Source organism: Rana temporaria, chromosome 1 (assembly GCF_905171775.1).
Source record: "Rana temporaria chromosome 1, aRanTem1.1, whole genome shotgun sequence".
Lineage (NCBI taxonomy): Eukaryota > Metazoa > Chordata > Amphibia > Anura > Ranidae > Rana > Rana temporaria.
The window spans coordinates 408,199,741-408,214,530 of NC_053489.1; the positions used below are offsets into that span (position 1 = coordinate 408,199,741).

Here is a 14,790-nt window from a genome sequence, read left to right on the forward strand (position 1 = left end):
GTTGGAGGGTTAAACAAGTTGCCCTTTCTACCCCTTTTCTTTTCCCCCCGTTTAATGTTTTTGGGCCTATTGTCTTTCTCTAGGACCTTGCTGCCCACTTTGGCCACGAAAAAAAACAACTTTCTGGCTGTTGGGTTTTTCTTATCATTTAGAAAGACCTTTGTTCTATCGGCCGTGCGTTCCAGTGCCTCCTGTAGACGTGGGTCAAAAAGACGATCACCTGTTAAGGGAAGATCACATAGGCCACATAGGCACAACTTTGAGGCGCATCGCATGACCAGGTTTTAAAGTCAGACTTCTGGCCGAAGTCCTGGCTGTCATTTTAACAGACTCTGCAGAAGGATCCGCCAAAAACCCCACTGCACAAAAGCGGGAAAGATTTCAGAATCTGCTCTCTAGAGGTTACTGCAATAATCATGTTTGTGTCAACCATACTTCCAAATTTCTGGCTACACAAGTGGAGGTTAGAGCTGGTTTAAGATTCCCAGCGGCTGAATCCCAGGCTCTGTGAAAAAGGATATCTCCGTGCCCATATCGTCAAACGCTAGGTCCAAGTTTTTTGAAACTTTTGAAAGAGGTGCGTCCAACTTAGGATTTTTGTTCCATGGCTGCGCGGTGTCCTCTTCAAATGGAAACCTTTTTAGGTTACCAGAAAAGAAAAAGGTTTTCTCTGGATTTTCCTACTCCAGCTTTATAGTATGCATGGGAAAAACTCTAGACTTTCTTATGCAAACCTTTGTACATAAAAGGTCATGTTAGACAATTATTCCTCCTCTATATCAAATGTCGTATAGATACGTCATCTACATCTTCCAATGATAACTTACACCTCGAGCCCCTTGCCGATTCTCTACACCTGGGCCCTGTATCTGACCCCGATTTTTCCAGAGAAGAATGGGTAGATCTGGCTTCACTCTCCGCACTCTGCTGTGGAGTGCTAGGGCCGGCTGAAGTCCTAATTGGAGACTTGATTGTCGATTAGAGTCTTAAATGAGCTAAACGTTGACGCAAGCTCATCTCTAACAGAAGTCCGCATTTTCTGACAGGAGACTACTGGGTCATCCTTAATTAGGCTTTCTATAAAAGGTGCAGCAAACTGCTTTGCTCCATGAGTTCAGATTGCTTCCACAAACCGCACATTTCCTTTTGGGGGCTGCACTTGGGCCTTGTTCTGAGTTTTGCCCTGTAAGAGAACAAATGACCCCAATAAATTTTACGCCACATTCCTCCTGTACGGGGTTATGGAGTGTAAGGAAAAATGTGCCCCCTTCACCTGGTCCCTACTGGTTACAAGGGGGAGAACACTCACAGGGTGTGCAATTAAGTAAAGTACACTTCAGGCTTGGCTGCGAGGTGCTGGGGCCTGCTTCTTCTGCCTGTGCAGGTGTCGCAGGACGAGTCCACCCCCCTGTAGTGGTCTGCAGCCTCTGCTGGGTTTTAGTTTTTTTAAATCACCAGCCTCGCAGTTTTAGATACAGGAACTAGCGCCCCAGACCGCTATGGTCACTCGCCCGGTTAGTGACCACACTAGGGGGGGGGGGGGGGGGGGGGGGGGGGGGGGGGGGAACATGTCACCCCCCATCCAGAGGAAATGGTTTGTGCAAAATACTGTCAAATTCTTGAGGCAAATCTGCTGCCCTATGTCAATTGGGGGTCATCTTCCGACATGACAACCTTTTGGCAATGACCAAAGGCACACAGCAAAAATTAGCACAAAGTGGTTGAAGGAGAAAAAGATGAATGTCCTTCCATTGCCTAGTCAGAGACCAAATTTCACCCCCATTGAAAATCTGTGGAAGACTGCAGTCCACAAACTGTCATTAAACTGAACTTGAGTAGTACTGCAAAGAAGAGTGGGCAAAAATTGAAAAGTTAGTAGAGACATATCCCAACAGACTAAAGGCTGTAATTAAAGAAAAAAGCGGTTCAACAAAATACTGACACAAGAGAGTGAGCCTTTTTCCAACTAAATGACACATTGAAGTGGAAGATGTGTACCACCAACATAAGTTGCACTCAGTAAATACAGCTGGATAAAATAAAAACGGTCTTAATTTCAGGCTGCAAAGCAACAAATGTTTTTTAAAAGGTGTGATTTTCTATACCCACTGTACCTATTTTAGAGACTTCCTCTTAAGTGTATTATTGTCTTTAGCCCTATTGACACAGATTGACTTTCTGGTTGGGTGCCGCTTATGCCCTTCATTATACATTTTTTTTTCACAGAGAGGGCCTTTTATTGTTCATTAAGTTGAAAGGTTATCCAGCAGGCATCCCTGCCCTTTATCAAGATATATACTGTATATAAAAACTTAACACAAGACTTTGCCCATTATACATTTTTATGCCACTTTGAAGACAATCTGCATATAATCATAATACAGTACGTAAATCAGCATACCTTGAAATCAAAGGTGTAATTGGTGTAAGGCATCAAGTTGTTTTCATAGGCGCTCCTCAGTTGGAAGCCATGAGTTATTCTTCCATCCGGGGTCCCGTTCTTTCCATTGCAGCTGAAGTTTGTGAGACACTCATCGTATCGAAGCTCCTTAAAGTCCTTGTGATTGTCAGCTACCACTCCATTTGTCAAATACTCCACCACACCTGTTGCACAAAAAAAATGTAAAGACGTTGCTGGGCAAAAAAATACGAAATTGTTTGCACATTCCCAGCATTGTACATGAACAAAAAAAAATAAAAATTAAGAAACATGCTCTTGAAATAGCTGCATATACTATACATTATATTTATACTACAGTGATTCTGCAAAAAAGGTCCACCCGAAAGAACGTACATTTTCCCAGGCAATAAGTCATACATATTTGTGAACTCACTCTAGTAGCCATCTGAATGTCACAAATTGCAACCAGCACCCTGATTGAACCAAGGAAAATTATTAAGGGATAAATCACCTGGAGACAAATCTTGGGCCCGAGTTAACACTTTTCCTGGGTGAGCTAAAATGTCCAAAATTAAAAGTACTTGTATAATATACAGTATACTAGGTTTAAAAGCAAGAGAACCCCTGTCATTTTTAACACATGTAAATATTTACTATGAATATGTTTTAACAAACCTTACATCCAATTAAAACCTTTATAATGCACCCGTAACCAAACTATATACATATCAAGCTGTTAAAAGAGCTTTAAAACAAGCCCTCAATCACCCCTCTAGTGGCTTTTACTGTGAAGCAAGTCATTCCCAAAGATCAAAGCAAAAAGTCTGGTGTCAGTCCTTTTCTTAGAGCTTAGAGACATTCTGGTCATTTACATTTGAAGGCTGCAAACACTTCGCAGTAAAAGGTTTTCTGTACCTCGGTTACATTTTTTCCCCCAGGATATGCACACACTTTAGTGTACATCAGGGCTCAAAATTTCAAGTCCTGAACTACTAGCCAGGCCTCAAGAGTTACTCGCCACCAGTTGCCCGACCCAACTTCTACCCCTAAAAAAATCCCTCAAATTCCCTCATGAAATGACACTTAAATGTTTTTTTATGCAGCATTAACTTAAAATAAATATTAACAACTTTATCAATGAACATCAATACAGCCTCACCTGTGCAGGGGAAGAGATTGCTGGCTGGATTATCAGAGAGCAGAACATCACTGAAACGGCTTTCATTTGAATTGCTGTGCGTTTCCTGCACTCGCCGTCACATACAGCCCCGCCTCCTGGCCCGGGAATTTTGATCCACATCACTGGACTGGACAGGTGATCGGTCTATCAAAGTACCCAGGCCAGGAGGTGGGGCTGTGTGCGACAGCGAATGCAGGGAAAACACAGCAAATGAAAAAGCTGCTACATTGATGTTCCGTGCTCCGATGATCCGGCTGGCTCCCTCTTGGCGATCACTGGCAGAAGAGCTGCCATTCAACCTCGCCTGCTGGTGGTGCTCACTCCCCTGCTCCCAGGCAGCCAACGCTCGCCAAGCCCTCATTTGCCACTCGCAAAATGAGAGTAGGCAATTGGAAAAATTGAGGGCTGGTGCACATAATCTGGACACTGGGCCAAGTGCAAAGCTGAATTAGCACAGATACAATAATTGTACATAAAGATAAAAAATAAATCATATCCAATCTGCCTCGAGTCCCAAGATAAAAGTCATATTGCCATAAAGCATCTGTAAAGGATTAATAGGAGATATAAATAAAAATAATGAAAGGTTTTAATTCACTAGTCCCAATTCATTTTACCTGAATCTGGTAAAGAATTTAGATCAGCACATAAGACAAAGGGGATGGAATTTGGATCAGGTGCAGGGCTGCCAGGTCGGCATGCAGCCTTCTCTAAAATGCTTTTCAATTCAGACACAAACATCATAGTTTGGATAAGCTTGACATCAGAGTACTCTGGGTCCCAATGCATGTGAGCATTTGCTACTATGAGTAACGTTTTTTCCGCTGAATGATGGGGTTTCATGCCTAAAATAAACAAAATAATGTTATTCAGATTTCCCCCCCCTTGACAAAAAACATTCTTAAAATTCTTTAAAGTTTAATTCTGGATAGGGTGGTAAAGTGCTATAACCGCTCAGTTTTTTTTTTTTTTTGCATCTCAGTGGGGGAGATTCCCTCTGGTAGGGAAAAAGGTAGGGGGAAATACAAAATGTCAATGGTCTACAGGGCAAGCGGTAATGGGAATGCTTCCAATTTGTACACTAATGGGAGACAACTCTTAGGCTTCATTTCCACTGACGTTTTTACAGCCACTTTTCTGAGCGTTTTTTTACAGCTTATTCTATGGCATCATGCCCACATAGGCGTTTTGAGCTGCAAATGGCATAGGCGTTTTTGAGCTGTAAAAAAACGCAGGACCAGGGCGTTCTGAAGCTCCAGAGTGGAGCTGTAAAAACGCCAGAGGTTAAAAAAACGCTGAAAAAACGCACAAAACGCTCAAAAACGCTACCGCTGTGTTTGAGCTCCAGCTCAAAAAAAAAAAAAAAAAAAATTAAAAATAAAATAAAACAAACAAACAAACAAACAAACATGGACAGGCGTTTTTAAGCTGTAAAAAAGGCTAAAGAAAGTGGCTGTAAAAACGTCCATGGAAATGAAGCCTTAGAGGTATCCCCTCTAACCGCCTGTACACTTTCTGTTCCAGAGATGCAACATTTCCCTAATGTCACATATATAGCAAAAATAACCTAGCAGGCGTTTCAACCTTTCCCTACTCTATGAAACAAAAATTAAAAAAACAAATAAAGTTATGGCTTTACATGCATATCAAGTGGACCTATTCAATAAAGTCAAACACTTCACTTCTAGGATAATTTATTTCATTTGTTTTAGCCCCTTTTGCTTCCCATGAGGTACCTGGGTCAACTAGACTGTATATCCTATTGTTTTCAGACTATACACCAGCCTTAAAATATAAAAAGCCACAATTTCCCTCTGCTGGTCCCCCGACTATTAAATTAGCTTTTATTATTGTGTGTGTCATCAGTCACACCCCACAGTGAATTTTTCCTAAAAAAAAAAATAAAAAAAATTAAGAATTCAGCAACTTTGTAGAATGTGCCAAGTTTTTAAGCTGGCCATAAATGATAACATTTTCTGATTCATTTTCCTTTAGGATTTACCTTCAACTCTGTAGTGCAAGGGTCTGCCCGATTGCATACAAATTAAAACTGTTTAGGTTTGACCTCATGGTAAATCTAAATGGAAAATTGTGCAAGGAAATTATATAAAATGCATAAGCAGCCTTAGTAGGATCAAGTCCAAAAAGGTGTATGACACCTCATGAAATTGCCTCTTTACCCCCCCCCCCCCCCCAGTTGACATCCTATGACGTAGGGGACATGAAGTAGAGCCATCTGGATGATGCCTGCAGCTACAAGCATCATCTAGATATCTTTATTTCAGCCGGCGTCTCCCTGCAATGTAAAATCTATTATAGCGGTTGTTTAGCCACCCGATTTTGCAGGAAAGCTTGGGAGGTAAACTTTTTTTTTTATCTCAGGCTTTCCAGCATGGGGGGGGGGGTGGGAGAGAGAAGAGATGTGGGGACTTATAGGCCCCAGATCTCTCCATAAAGAGGCCCTGTCATGCCCTAGTCCTATTGCAAGGTATGTTAACAGGAGGAATCCTTTTCAATCCTCCTGAAACAACCACAAAGCCCCACCGACTCCCTCCTACGCCCCGGTGGGAGGAAGATTGGGGCACTAGTTGAGGCACATTTATCCAGGGCATTATAGGTTTTGTATTTACTCAGCGCAACATCTTTCACATACAAAAAGAGACACTATACCGTGCGACGAAAAAAAGAAATAAATTGCAAGGACTGTCATTTTGTGTGTGTAATATAAATATACGATGGGGGGGGGGGGGGGGGGGTGCGGGGGACAGCGCTGGATCAAGAATGTATTCGAGTGGGCGTTTTAAATGTGGGGCCTCAGGGGAGCTACTGTTACGTCTTTCACCTAAATGCAGAGAATGCATTAATGTAAAAACATTTTGCCCTTCAAACAACTTTCAATTGAACTACAAATAGTCTTGATTAATGCAATGCAAGTAGAGAAATCAAAATTCTTTAATTTCCTAAATGCAGGTTGCCTGGCCAACTATAGTAGGCAACAGGTTTCTATATTAGCCCAGAGCAGGTATGCAAAGGCATCACAACTTCACTCTGACTTTATATGCTCACTTTTGGGTAATTTCCTTGTCACTATGCTTTAAAAACGAAACACTGATTTGATGCCATTAATGCAATAGAAAATCAAAACATTACAAAAATGAAGATTTTAGACCGAAATACTGCTGGTGTACAGTGAGCTTAACTACTTTGCCACTTTGGATATACATTAAGAGTGTCTTAAAAACAAGCTCACGGGTGCAGTAGCTGTTACCGTTATTCAGTCGGCTCCCGTCTGTCATGTAAAAGTGATCTGGGCGATCTGTGCTCGATTAGCCGCATTGGAGGAAAGGGGAGACATTGGGGATAAAGTTAAATAAAATAAAATACATTGTTTATTAAAAACACCCCGTCACCCTGTACATACCAGCAAATGAATGCAGGTTTAAACCGACATTGGGCCATACATGAGAGGCATCGTCAGGAGAGCAATTTTAAGGCCATAATTTACAGTTTGCCCTAAACTGATGAGCTGTAAACGCTTAGGCCTCTCATGCACACTGGCAGTTTACCCGGCTCTCCTAAATGCCGTTCTCTGGGCAGGAGGAAAGAAGGCAATGTGCCTAAAGCCGCATTTTTGTAAACTCCCTGAGGCTGGTCAAGCACTTGGGCATGAACCCCATTTTAATGGGCAGAATTTATTCTGCCCATTAAAATAAAAGCTCAAGCGCCAAACATTGCTGGCAGTGGTCCCCCCCCCCCCCCCCCCCCCCAGTCTCTAAACAATTGTGTACATGGAGACATAGGCCAACATTAAAAAGGGAGAGGTTCCAAAAAGTGGAGTTACCTATGGAAGATATTCGGTACCATCGCCCCCCCCCCCCAATGTGAGAACACGCAACATGTTGGTATCCATTTACTTGGCATAAGCTCTTCTATATTTTACCAATAAAAAGGGGAATTATATCAGGTGTTTTTGCACCAAAATTCATTTTAGCATATTAAAACATTTCAGGAAAACAGCTGCGCAAATAAGAGCAACATAAAAAAAACTGCAACAACCATCGAATTCTACAAGACTCCATTTTTCAGAATTTATATTATGCCTGCGAGTTTGATATAACATTTTATAGGCAAAAATGAGGATGTCAACAAAAAATATGATAGATGGATAGATAGATATATCTATCTCGCCATCTATCCCTCTATCTATCTCTATCATACCGGGCCTATTCTAGCACTCCTCTGGTACATGTAAAAATCAAAAAATAATGTATTGCTAGAAAAACTAATCTGAACCCCAAAACAAACTTTTTTTAATTCTTGGGGGGGAAAAAAAAAAAAAAAAAAAAAAAAAGTACGGGTTACCAGTTTAGAGTTAGAGGTCTTGGGCTAGAATTGTTGCTCCAACACATGCGGCAAAACCTCACATGTGTGATTTCAATGCAGTTTACATATGTGGGTGCGACTTGCGTTCGCTTCTGTGCGCGAGCGCTTTAGGAAAAAAAAAAAAAAAAATCATCTTTACAATTTCTTTTTTTTATCACTTTTATTCCCAATATAAGGAATGTAAAAATCCCTTGTAATAGGAATTATCTTCGACAGGTCCTCTTTATGGCGAGATCTGGGGTTTATAAGAGCCCATATACCTCCGTCAGGCGGAGACCAAAAAACTGATTTTATTTAATTTTTTTTTATAATAAACGGTCTCTGCCTTTCCAACCGAGTCCCCAGCAGTTTACAGTCACCAGCCTGGGAGTGACGTCATAACATCATTCATATATCCCCACACAAATTCCAGGACGTCATATGATGTTTTTAGGCTAGAAGTGGTTAAAGTGATACCAAAGGTTCGAATTTAAAAAAAATAAAAAACTATAAATACTTGCCTCCACTGTGCAGCTCATTTTGCACAGAGCGACGCCAAACACAGCCTTCTGGGGGTCCCTCGGATCCTCCCCGCCTTAGATGACCACCTCTGGGAAGCGCTCCTCGAAGTGGGTTACCTTGCGGGCGTGCTCCCGAGTCCAGCATTTGCGTCCATAGACACGAATGCCGACTAGGCCCGGCGCCCGCATCATTGGATTTGATTAACAGTAGCGGGAGCCAATGAATGGGCTATCAAAATGCACCACACGGGAAAAAATTGGGAACTGCACAGGAGTGTGTGCCGCAATACCACGTGAATACGGAGTAAATAAGCCCCAAGTTCTCTTCAAAACAGCCTTACTTTAACGGCCTTGCTAGGTTAGCTCCCAAAAATAGTACGTTGAGCCCAGTGATCTTAGATTTCTCCCATGTTGTTCAGGTAGATCCCCACCACTCTAAAGGTTGCCCACCACCCCTGGTTTACAACTTTCAACAATTCGATTTCTTCTCTTTTCCTGTGACAATTCACTCCATTTCTTCGGTTGGGGTATACTGCTGACTACAGTTCGATTTGGACACTGGAAAATATAAAAAAAAAACTGTCCATGATGGTATAACTCCTCAGAAGGGGTGGGATCCGTGTTCCTCCTAGAGCTCCAAGAAGCACATTATACCTATGGGAGGATTACAGATGAGGCCTTAACACCCATCTGACAAAACTTGATGATAAACATGTGAAGGTGTCAGATACGCAAATCTTAGAAAGATTAGCTTGATATCAGAAAGCCCAAAGTTTTCCATACTGCAAAGCCCAGCGGCAAGAACCTACCGATTTCCTGCTGCTGGCATTGACAATTGCATGCCAATAGCAGCAGTCACTGAGCCCACACCCTGCAAAGACATACCTTCTGCAGCCACCGTCATTTGTGCCTGTTCACAGAGCAAGTCGATTCCTGGAGCTGGCAGCGTGGCAAAATGCACATGGAGATAGTCGTGGGCTCTATTAGCTTGAATGAATGGTCTGAGCCACCAAGAAAATTGTGGAACAAGTAGTAGGTTGGTAAACCAGTACCTGGGTAGATCTTGACGAGCGTACTGAGAATCTACCACACTTGCTTGGACTACTCCAAAACTAGAATCACCAAAATAAAAAATTAGGCTGTACTGATCTCATGGAGAAAGAAAGTCTTCAGTGACAGTCACACCTGGGGCTGTGCGGATCTAAACTTGGAGAGTGCTCTACACCTAGCAGAGACAAGCTGAAACCCGCTTGTTAGAAGAATCCTGACTGAAGAAAAGCTAGGAAAATAGTTACTTTTCTCAGCAGAGCAACAAAAGGCCATCCATCCTGGTAAGACACTGGCAAAGAAAAACAAACAACACACACACACACACACACACACGGAATAGAAGGGGTTATACCAGGCAGGACACTGTTTTGTTTGCCAGTGTCCAAATCCACCTGTAGGCAGCAGTATAATCTAGCAGCTTTTGAATTCCTATGTCCCTCAGTCAAAAAGAAAGAAAAGTTGATTAAACTTTTGGTTCTCCCACTTCATGTCTCAGAAATCCAGCAGAACGTAAAATTAAATGCCCTTTTAATTGTCACTGGACCATAATAAAGACCTGCCAGGGGTTCCAAACCTTGCGGATTCTATTGAAAACACACAAGCATAAAACAAGTGATATGGCACTCACCTCCACCAGGGAGATCTTTGTGGACCTCTAGCAAAACAGAGACTCCAATATTGTCCTTTGTCATCACTCTGTTTAGCATGGCTTCTGAGCCCTCAGAATTAGCCATGGCAACCTGGTTGAATTCAACGGTGTGTTTTGCCACCAGTGAAAATCTAACAAAAAAGAGAACACATCATAATACTTGCAACCATGAATCACTTTAACTGTGTGCAATTGAAGTAAAATGCTATGCAAAACCTGTCATCTAGAGGCCTTAAGGCTCGGTTCACACTGCTGCACTGTGAATTTGTTCGATTTTTTGTCCTGTGTTAGGTGTGAGTTTACAGCGATTTTCAGGAGTTGGACATGGCTGCGATTGATGTTCTAGCCAATGGAATCATAATGAAGAAAAGGAAAAAAAAAAAAAAAAAAGGGAGGAGAAGGTGGTGTTAACCTCCTGTTTTTTGTGGAGAGTAGTGTGGTGGAATTCGCACATATGTGAACCATAATGTGATTCCAGAACGATTTACATCGATGTCTATGGAGACTAAATTCGCAACGCTGTAAACGCGCACAAGACCCATTTTTTAATCGCATCCGTAGAGGCATCACAACGCACATATGTGAACGACTGTCATTGAAACCAATGACATGCGAATTTAGAATGTTTTTGACGCATCACATTCGTTATGAACTCGCATCAGTGTGAACCCGGGCCTCACAGAGCTATAGTCCTTACCTTGTTCTTGACATCAGACACCAAAATGTAACAAATCTATCAAGCGGATAAGAATGAAACTCCAAAAGGTTATGTCTACATGGTAAACCACACCCAGTTTCTACTTTGGAATGTCAGCTTTAAATTAGTTGCTTACTTTTCTGTTCTAAAAAATATTGCACAGCCGTCCACGTGCTTTTTCTCTGACTCGGACATTATTTTGGCACGTGACTTTGGAGAAAAGAAGCCATCATATCCACGTTCTTTCAATGTTGGCAGAAAAAGAGCAAAGTATTGCTCAGTTTCAACTTCCTGTCAAAAGATGGAGAAAGGCAAAATAAACAAATCAAATATTACAATAACGTCCCAGTTCATAAGCTACAGAGCTGCAGCAGATGTTCCGTTAGATTCAGTCACCTTGAATTTGTAATGAAAGTGACTTTGTCACCATCTTGCTACACCCCGCACTCCTCCACAGCAAGGATACGCTGAGAAGGGGGCAAGCGGACATCTTATTACACCAACCGGGGATTTGCATTGCACACTTATTTTTAACAGGAAACAGAGCATATATGGTGAAATACAGTATTTGGAAATCCAACGGATTGATTACATGTTGAGTTATAAAAGCAGCGTTGTTCTGTCAGATTAGCAAACCTGTGACAGCAGGTTTGCCGCTGCTTTTAAAAGTCAACATGCAAACAGTCCGTTGGATTTCTAAATGCTGTAGTTCACCATATATGGTCTGTTTATGGTTAAAAACAAGTGTGAAAGGCAAAACACCGGTGGGTGCAACAAGATGTCCGCTTGCCCCTTATCAGTGTATCCTTAGTGTGAAGTGTGGGATGTATAGCAAGATGGCGGCGACGGAATGTCATTTCCGTTACAAATTCAGACAAGTCGCAATCTAAAAACCTGTAACAGAGTTATAACAACCTGTTTCCCGGCCATCATGATCTCAACCTATTATAGAGCTGCACGATTCTGGCCAAAATGAGAATCACGATTTTTTTGCTTAGAATGAAGATCACGATTCTCACGGCGTAAAATCTTTTACATTTATACAAAAAAAAAAAAAAAAAAAAAAAAAAAAAAGCTAACTTTACTGGCTATTTTTTTTTAAATTCATTAAAGTAATTTTTTCCAAAAAAAATTGCATTTAAAAAGACTGCTGCGCAAATACAGTGCAACATAAAATATTGCAACAACCGCCATTTTATTCTCTAGGGTCTCTACTAAAAAAAATATATAATTTTTGGGGGTTCCAAGTAATTTTCTAGCAAAAAAAAAAAATTACCAACTTGAAAAGAGCTGTCAGAAGAAGGTTTGGTGTTTAAGTGGTTAAACATTCCCTAATTTACATACAGAAGTTTATTCCTTTGATGTGATACAATGTTTGGACTTAATTTTCCACTGATAAAGAATGTTTTCAAAACTTGGCAGGCTGCCCAGACTGACACTTGGCTGAGAGCAGAGAGGAAATTCTTTGCATACCAAAGTGCAGAGAGAAAATTATTTTCAGGTCAAAGATCCTGAAACCCTGTGTCAAGAATTGCAATGGGAAAAAGATCGCAATAAAGATTGACGATTAATCGTGCAGCTCTAACCTATTACACAAATAAAGCACTAAAGGATGTCAGCTCAGGTGCTACAGCATCGATTATAAGCTATACTCGTGTGAATACAGACCTGAATATACAGCATTTCCAAAATTGAAAACCTAGGACTCACATGATGCATATAAAAGAGAGAACCCTGCCTGCTCATGGTTTGCATACTAGACAATCTAATATTTTGCCACCATAGTACTCAACTAACCACGTTGCACTCTGGCCCTTAGACTTAAAGCAAGTCCTGCTACATGACTTTAGGTTGGCCCTTTTGCATGTATAGCTATATACAAAAACATTAAAGTGAATATACTGTGTAAAACTTAGTAATACACTGTCTGCCCTTCTCTACACATGCTCAGTTGCTCTTCAATTTGTCATTTTTAGGTACTGCTGAGTTTATACAGGCTGATCTGACAGTCTTAAGGCTGATTCACACCACAAAAACACTCTAAGCCCGTTCCGGATGAGTTTCTGCATGCACATTTTTAAAGTGTTTTTGAAAACGTTTCCATGTGCATTCTAGAGGGCAATTTTACCTTTTCAGGTTTTTTTTTTTTTTTTTTTAACTGCATGGTGCATTTTTTATGCGTTTTACCATGCTTCAGTACAGTCCCGTGCAGAAAAAAAAAAAAAAAACTAAAAAAAATAAACGCAGCATGTTCTACTTTTTTCCCTGGAACTGGAGTGCCCTTTAACTGACTGCACTGGTGTGAACTATGCCATTGGAAACCATATAACCTGCATGTCATTCATTTTTATTTTTCTGCATCAAAAAAAAAAAAAAACACTGGACTGCATGTGATGTGAACTAGCCCTTAAAGCGGGGGTTCACCCTAAAAGGAAATTCTAACATTGCATGGAGCCGACCTATGAGACCGACAGTATGCGTTTTTTTTCCGTCCATACACCATTTTAGGGCTATTTTTACCCCCTGCTTCCCAGCGGGAGTGGGCGTTACTAATCACAGGCTGTGATTGACGTGCTTCCGACCGGCGCATACTGCGCGTCACGAGTTGCCGAACGTCGGCAAAAATAAATTTTGACCAAAATGTACACTGCTATATTTCGTTGGTAGAAATAACCCAAATCAATCCACATTAGGTACCAACTTAAAATAAAACTGATTGTGTATACCAGGCTTTAGCTTTTGAAGCAGAAGATAAATAAAAATGTTGGCTGGAGATCCACCAAGTCCATTTACCTGAAGACTGATGATATCTGCATCACAGCTGACTATCTCTTCCATGATCCCTTTCTTCCGATACTCCCAGTTTAATGCCCAAGAAGGGCAGTAGCCATAGAGCTGCCGAGTAGCATACTTATCACACAGCACATTGAAGCACATTACTGTGAAGGAAACTGAAAAAAGAAAACCCAGGTTAAGCATTTGGGAGATTTAGCATTCCCTGAATATAAGCCAGCAGACCTAAAACCCAAGTCAGATGAAACGCAATCAGGCCGACTTCATAAAAAACAAACACACACACACACACACACCTAAGGCTGCACAAAAAACGCAGATAGAGCTGAAAATGGGGCAGGGCCCCGCCACTGGTGCCGCCCATTACAGGGGTGTCGTTCTTGAGTGCCCCAGACCTCTCCTCGTCACCATGTATCACAGAGCTGAACTGCACAGACTGCAGTAACAACGTCCCGATTCCTGTGACAGACTGCACACTGATCCAATGGTGAAACATTGAATCAGTGTGACGCGATTACAGTAGGCGGGACATTGTTACTGAGACCCAAGCAATTCAAATACAGCTCCTTGACACAGAGATCGCTGCTGATCCGGGCACAGGCAGCCTGCATGACAGGCACTGGTGAGGCGCAGGCTGTATATGCTGGGCACTGGTGAGGCTGCATTGATCTCCTGTACCATGTCTGCAGTCTGACCATCTCCTGCACCATGTCTGCTAGATGTGTACGGCATGAACATTTTGCCAATACTATTAGCAATGTGTTTTTTTTTTAATATAAGTGTCCTTGAAGTTTATAAATGCAAACAAAAGGAAATCACTATACCTGAGGGGAGAATTTGGTCTCTTTCTTTTAAAGCAATCCATGGCCTCTGAGGAAGCTGTTCTGGATGAACTGGAATAAAAAATAAAAAAAAAGTTAAGAGGAAGTAGTAAACTGCAGGGTTTATAAAAAATAAAAAATGGGCAACGTAAAAAGGCATAATGTGCCAGCATGCATTGTATTCTGTCACATTATGAAATACTTCCCTTAGGCCCCTTTCACATTGAGGAGTTTTTCAGGCGGTACAGCGCTAAAAATAGCGCTGCTATCCCGCCTGAAAAACTCCTGCCCAGCTACCTCAATGTGAAAGCCGAAG

The 14,790-nt window shown here is 41.6% G+C and overlaps 1 protein-coding gene across 5 annotated transcripts in view; it reads right to left on the reverse strand.

Annotated features, from left to right (window-relative positions):
- The window catches only part of CNOT6L (CCR4-NOT transcription complex subunit 6 like), a 71,811-nt gene that overhangs the window by 8,606 nt on the left and 48,415 nt on the right, over positions 1 to 14,790 (reverse strand). For 3 of the 5 annotated variants that reach the window (XM_040324180.1, XM_040324172.1, XM_040324166.1), the window contains exons 7-13: positions 14,478 to 14,546; positions 13,654 to 13,811; positions 10,997 to 11,151; positions 10,143 to 10,294; positions 6,832 to 6,897; positions 4,199 to 4,426; positions 2,402 to 2,604 (exon numbers count right to left, since the gene is read on the reverse strand). In XM_040324180.1, the coding sequence (XP_040180114.1) occupies positions 2,402 to 2,604; positions 4,199 to 4,426; positions 6,832 to 6,897; positions 10,143 to 10,294; positions 10,997 to 11,151; positions 13,654 to 13,811; positions 14,478 to 14,546 (1,031 nt within the window). The remainder of the gene's footprint in view (positions 1 to 2,401; positions 2,605 to 4,198; positions 4,427 to 6,831; positions 6,898 to 10,142; positions 10,295 to 10,996; positions 11,152 to 13,653; positions 13,812 to 14,477; positions 14,547 to 14,790) is intronic. The other 2 variants (XM_040324189.1, XM_040324195.1) reach the window with 2 other exon arrangements.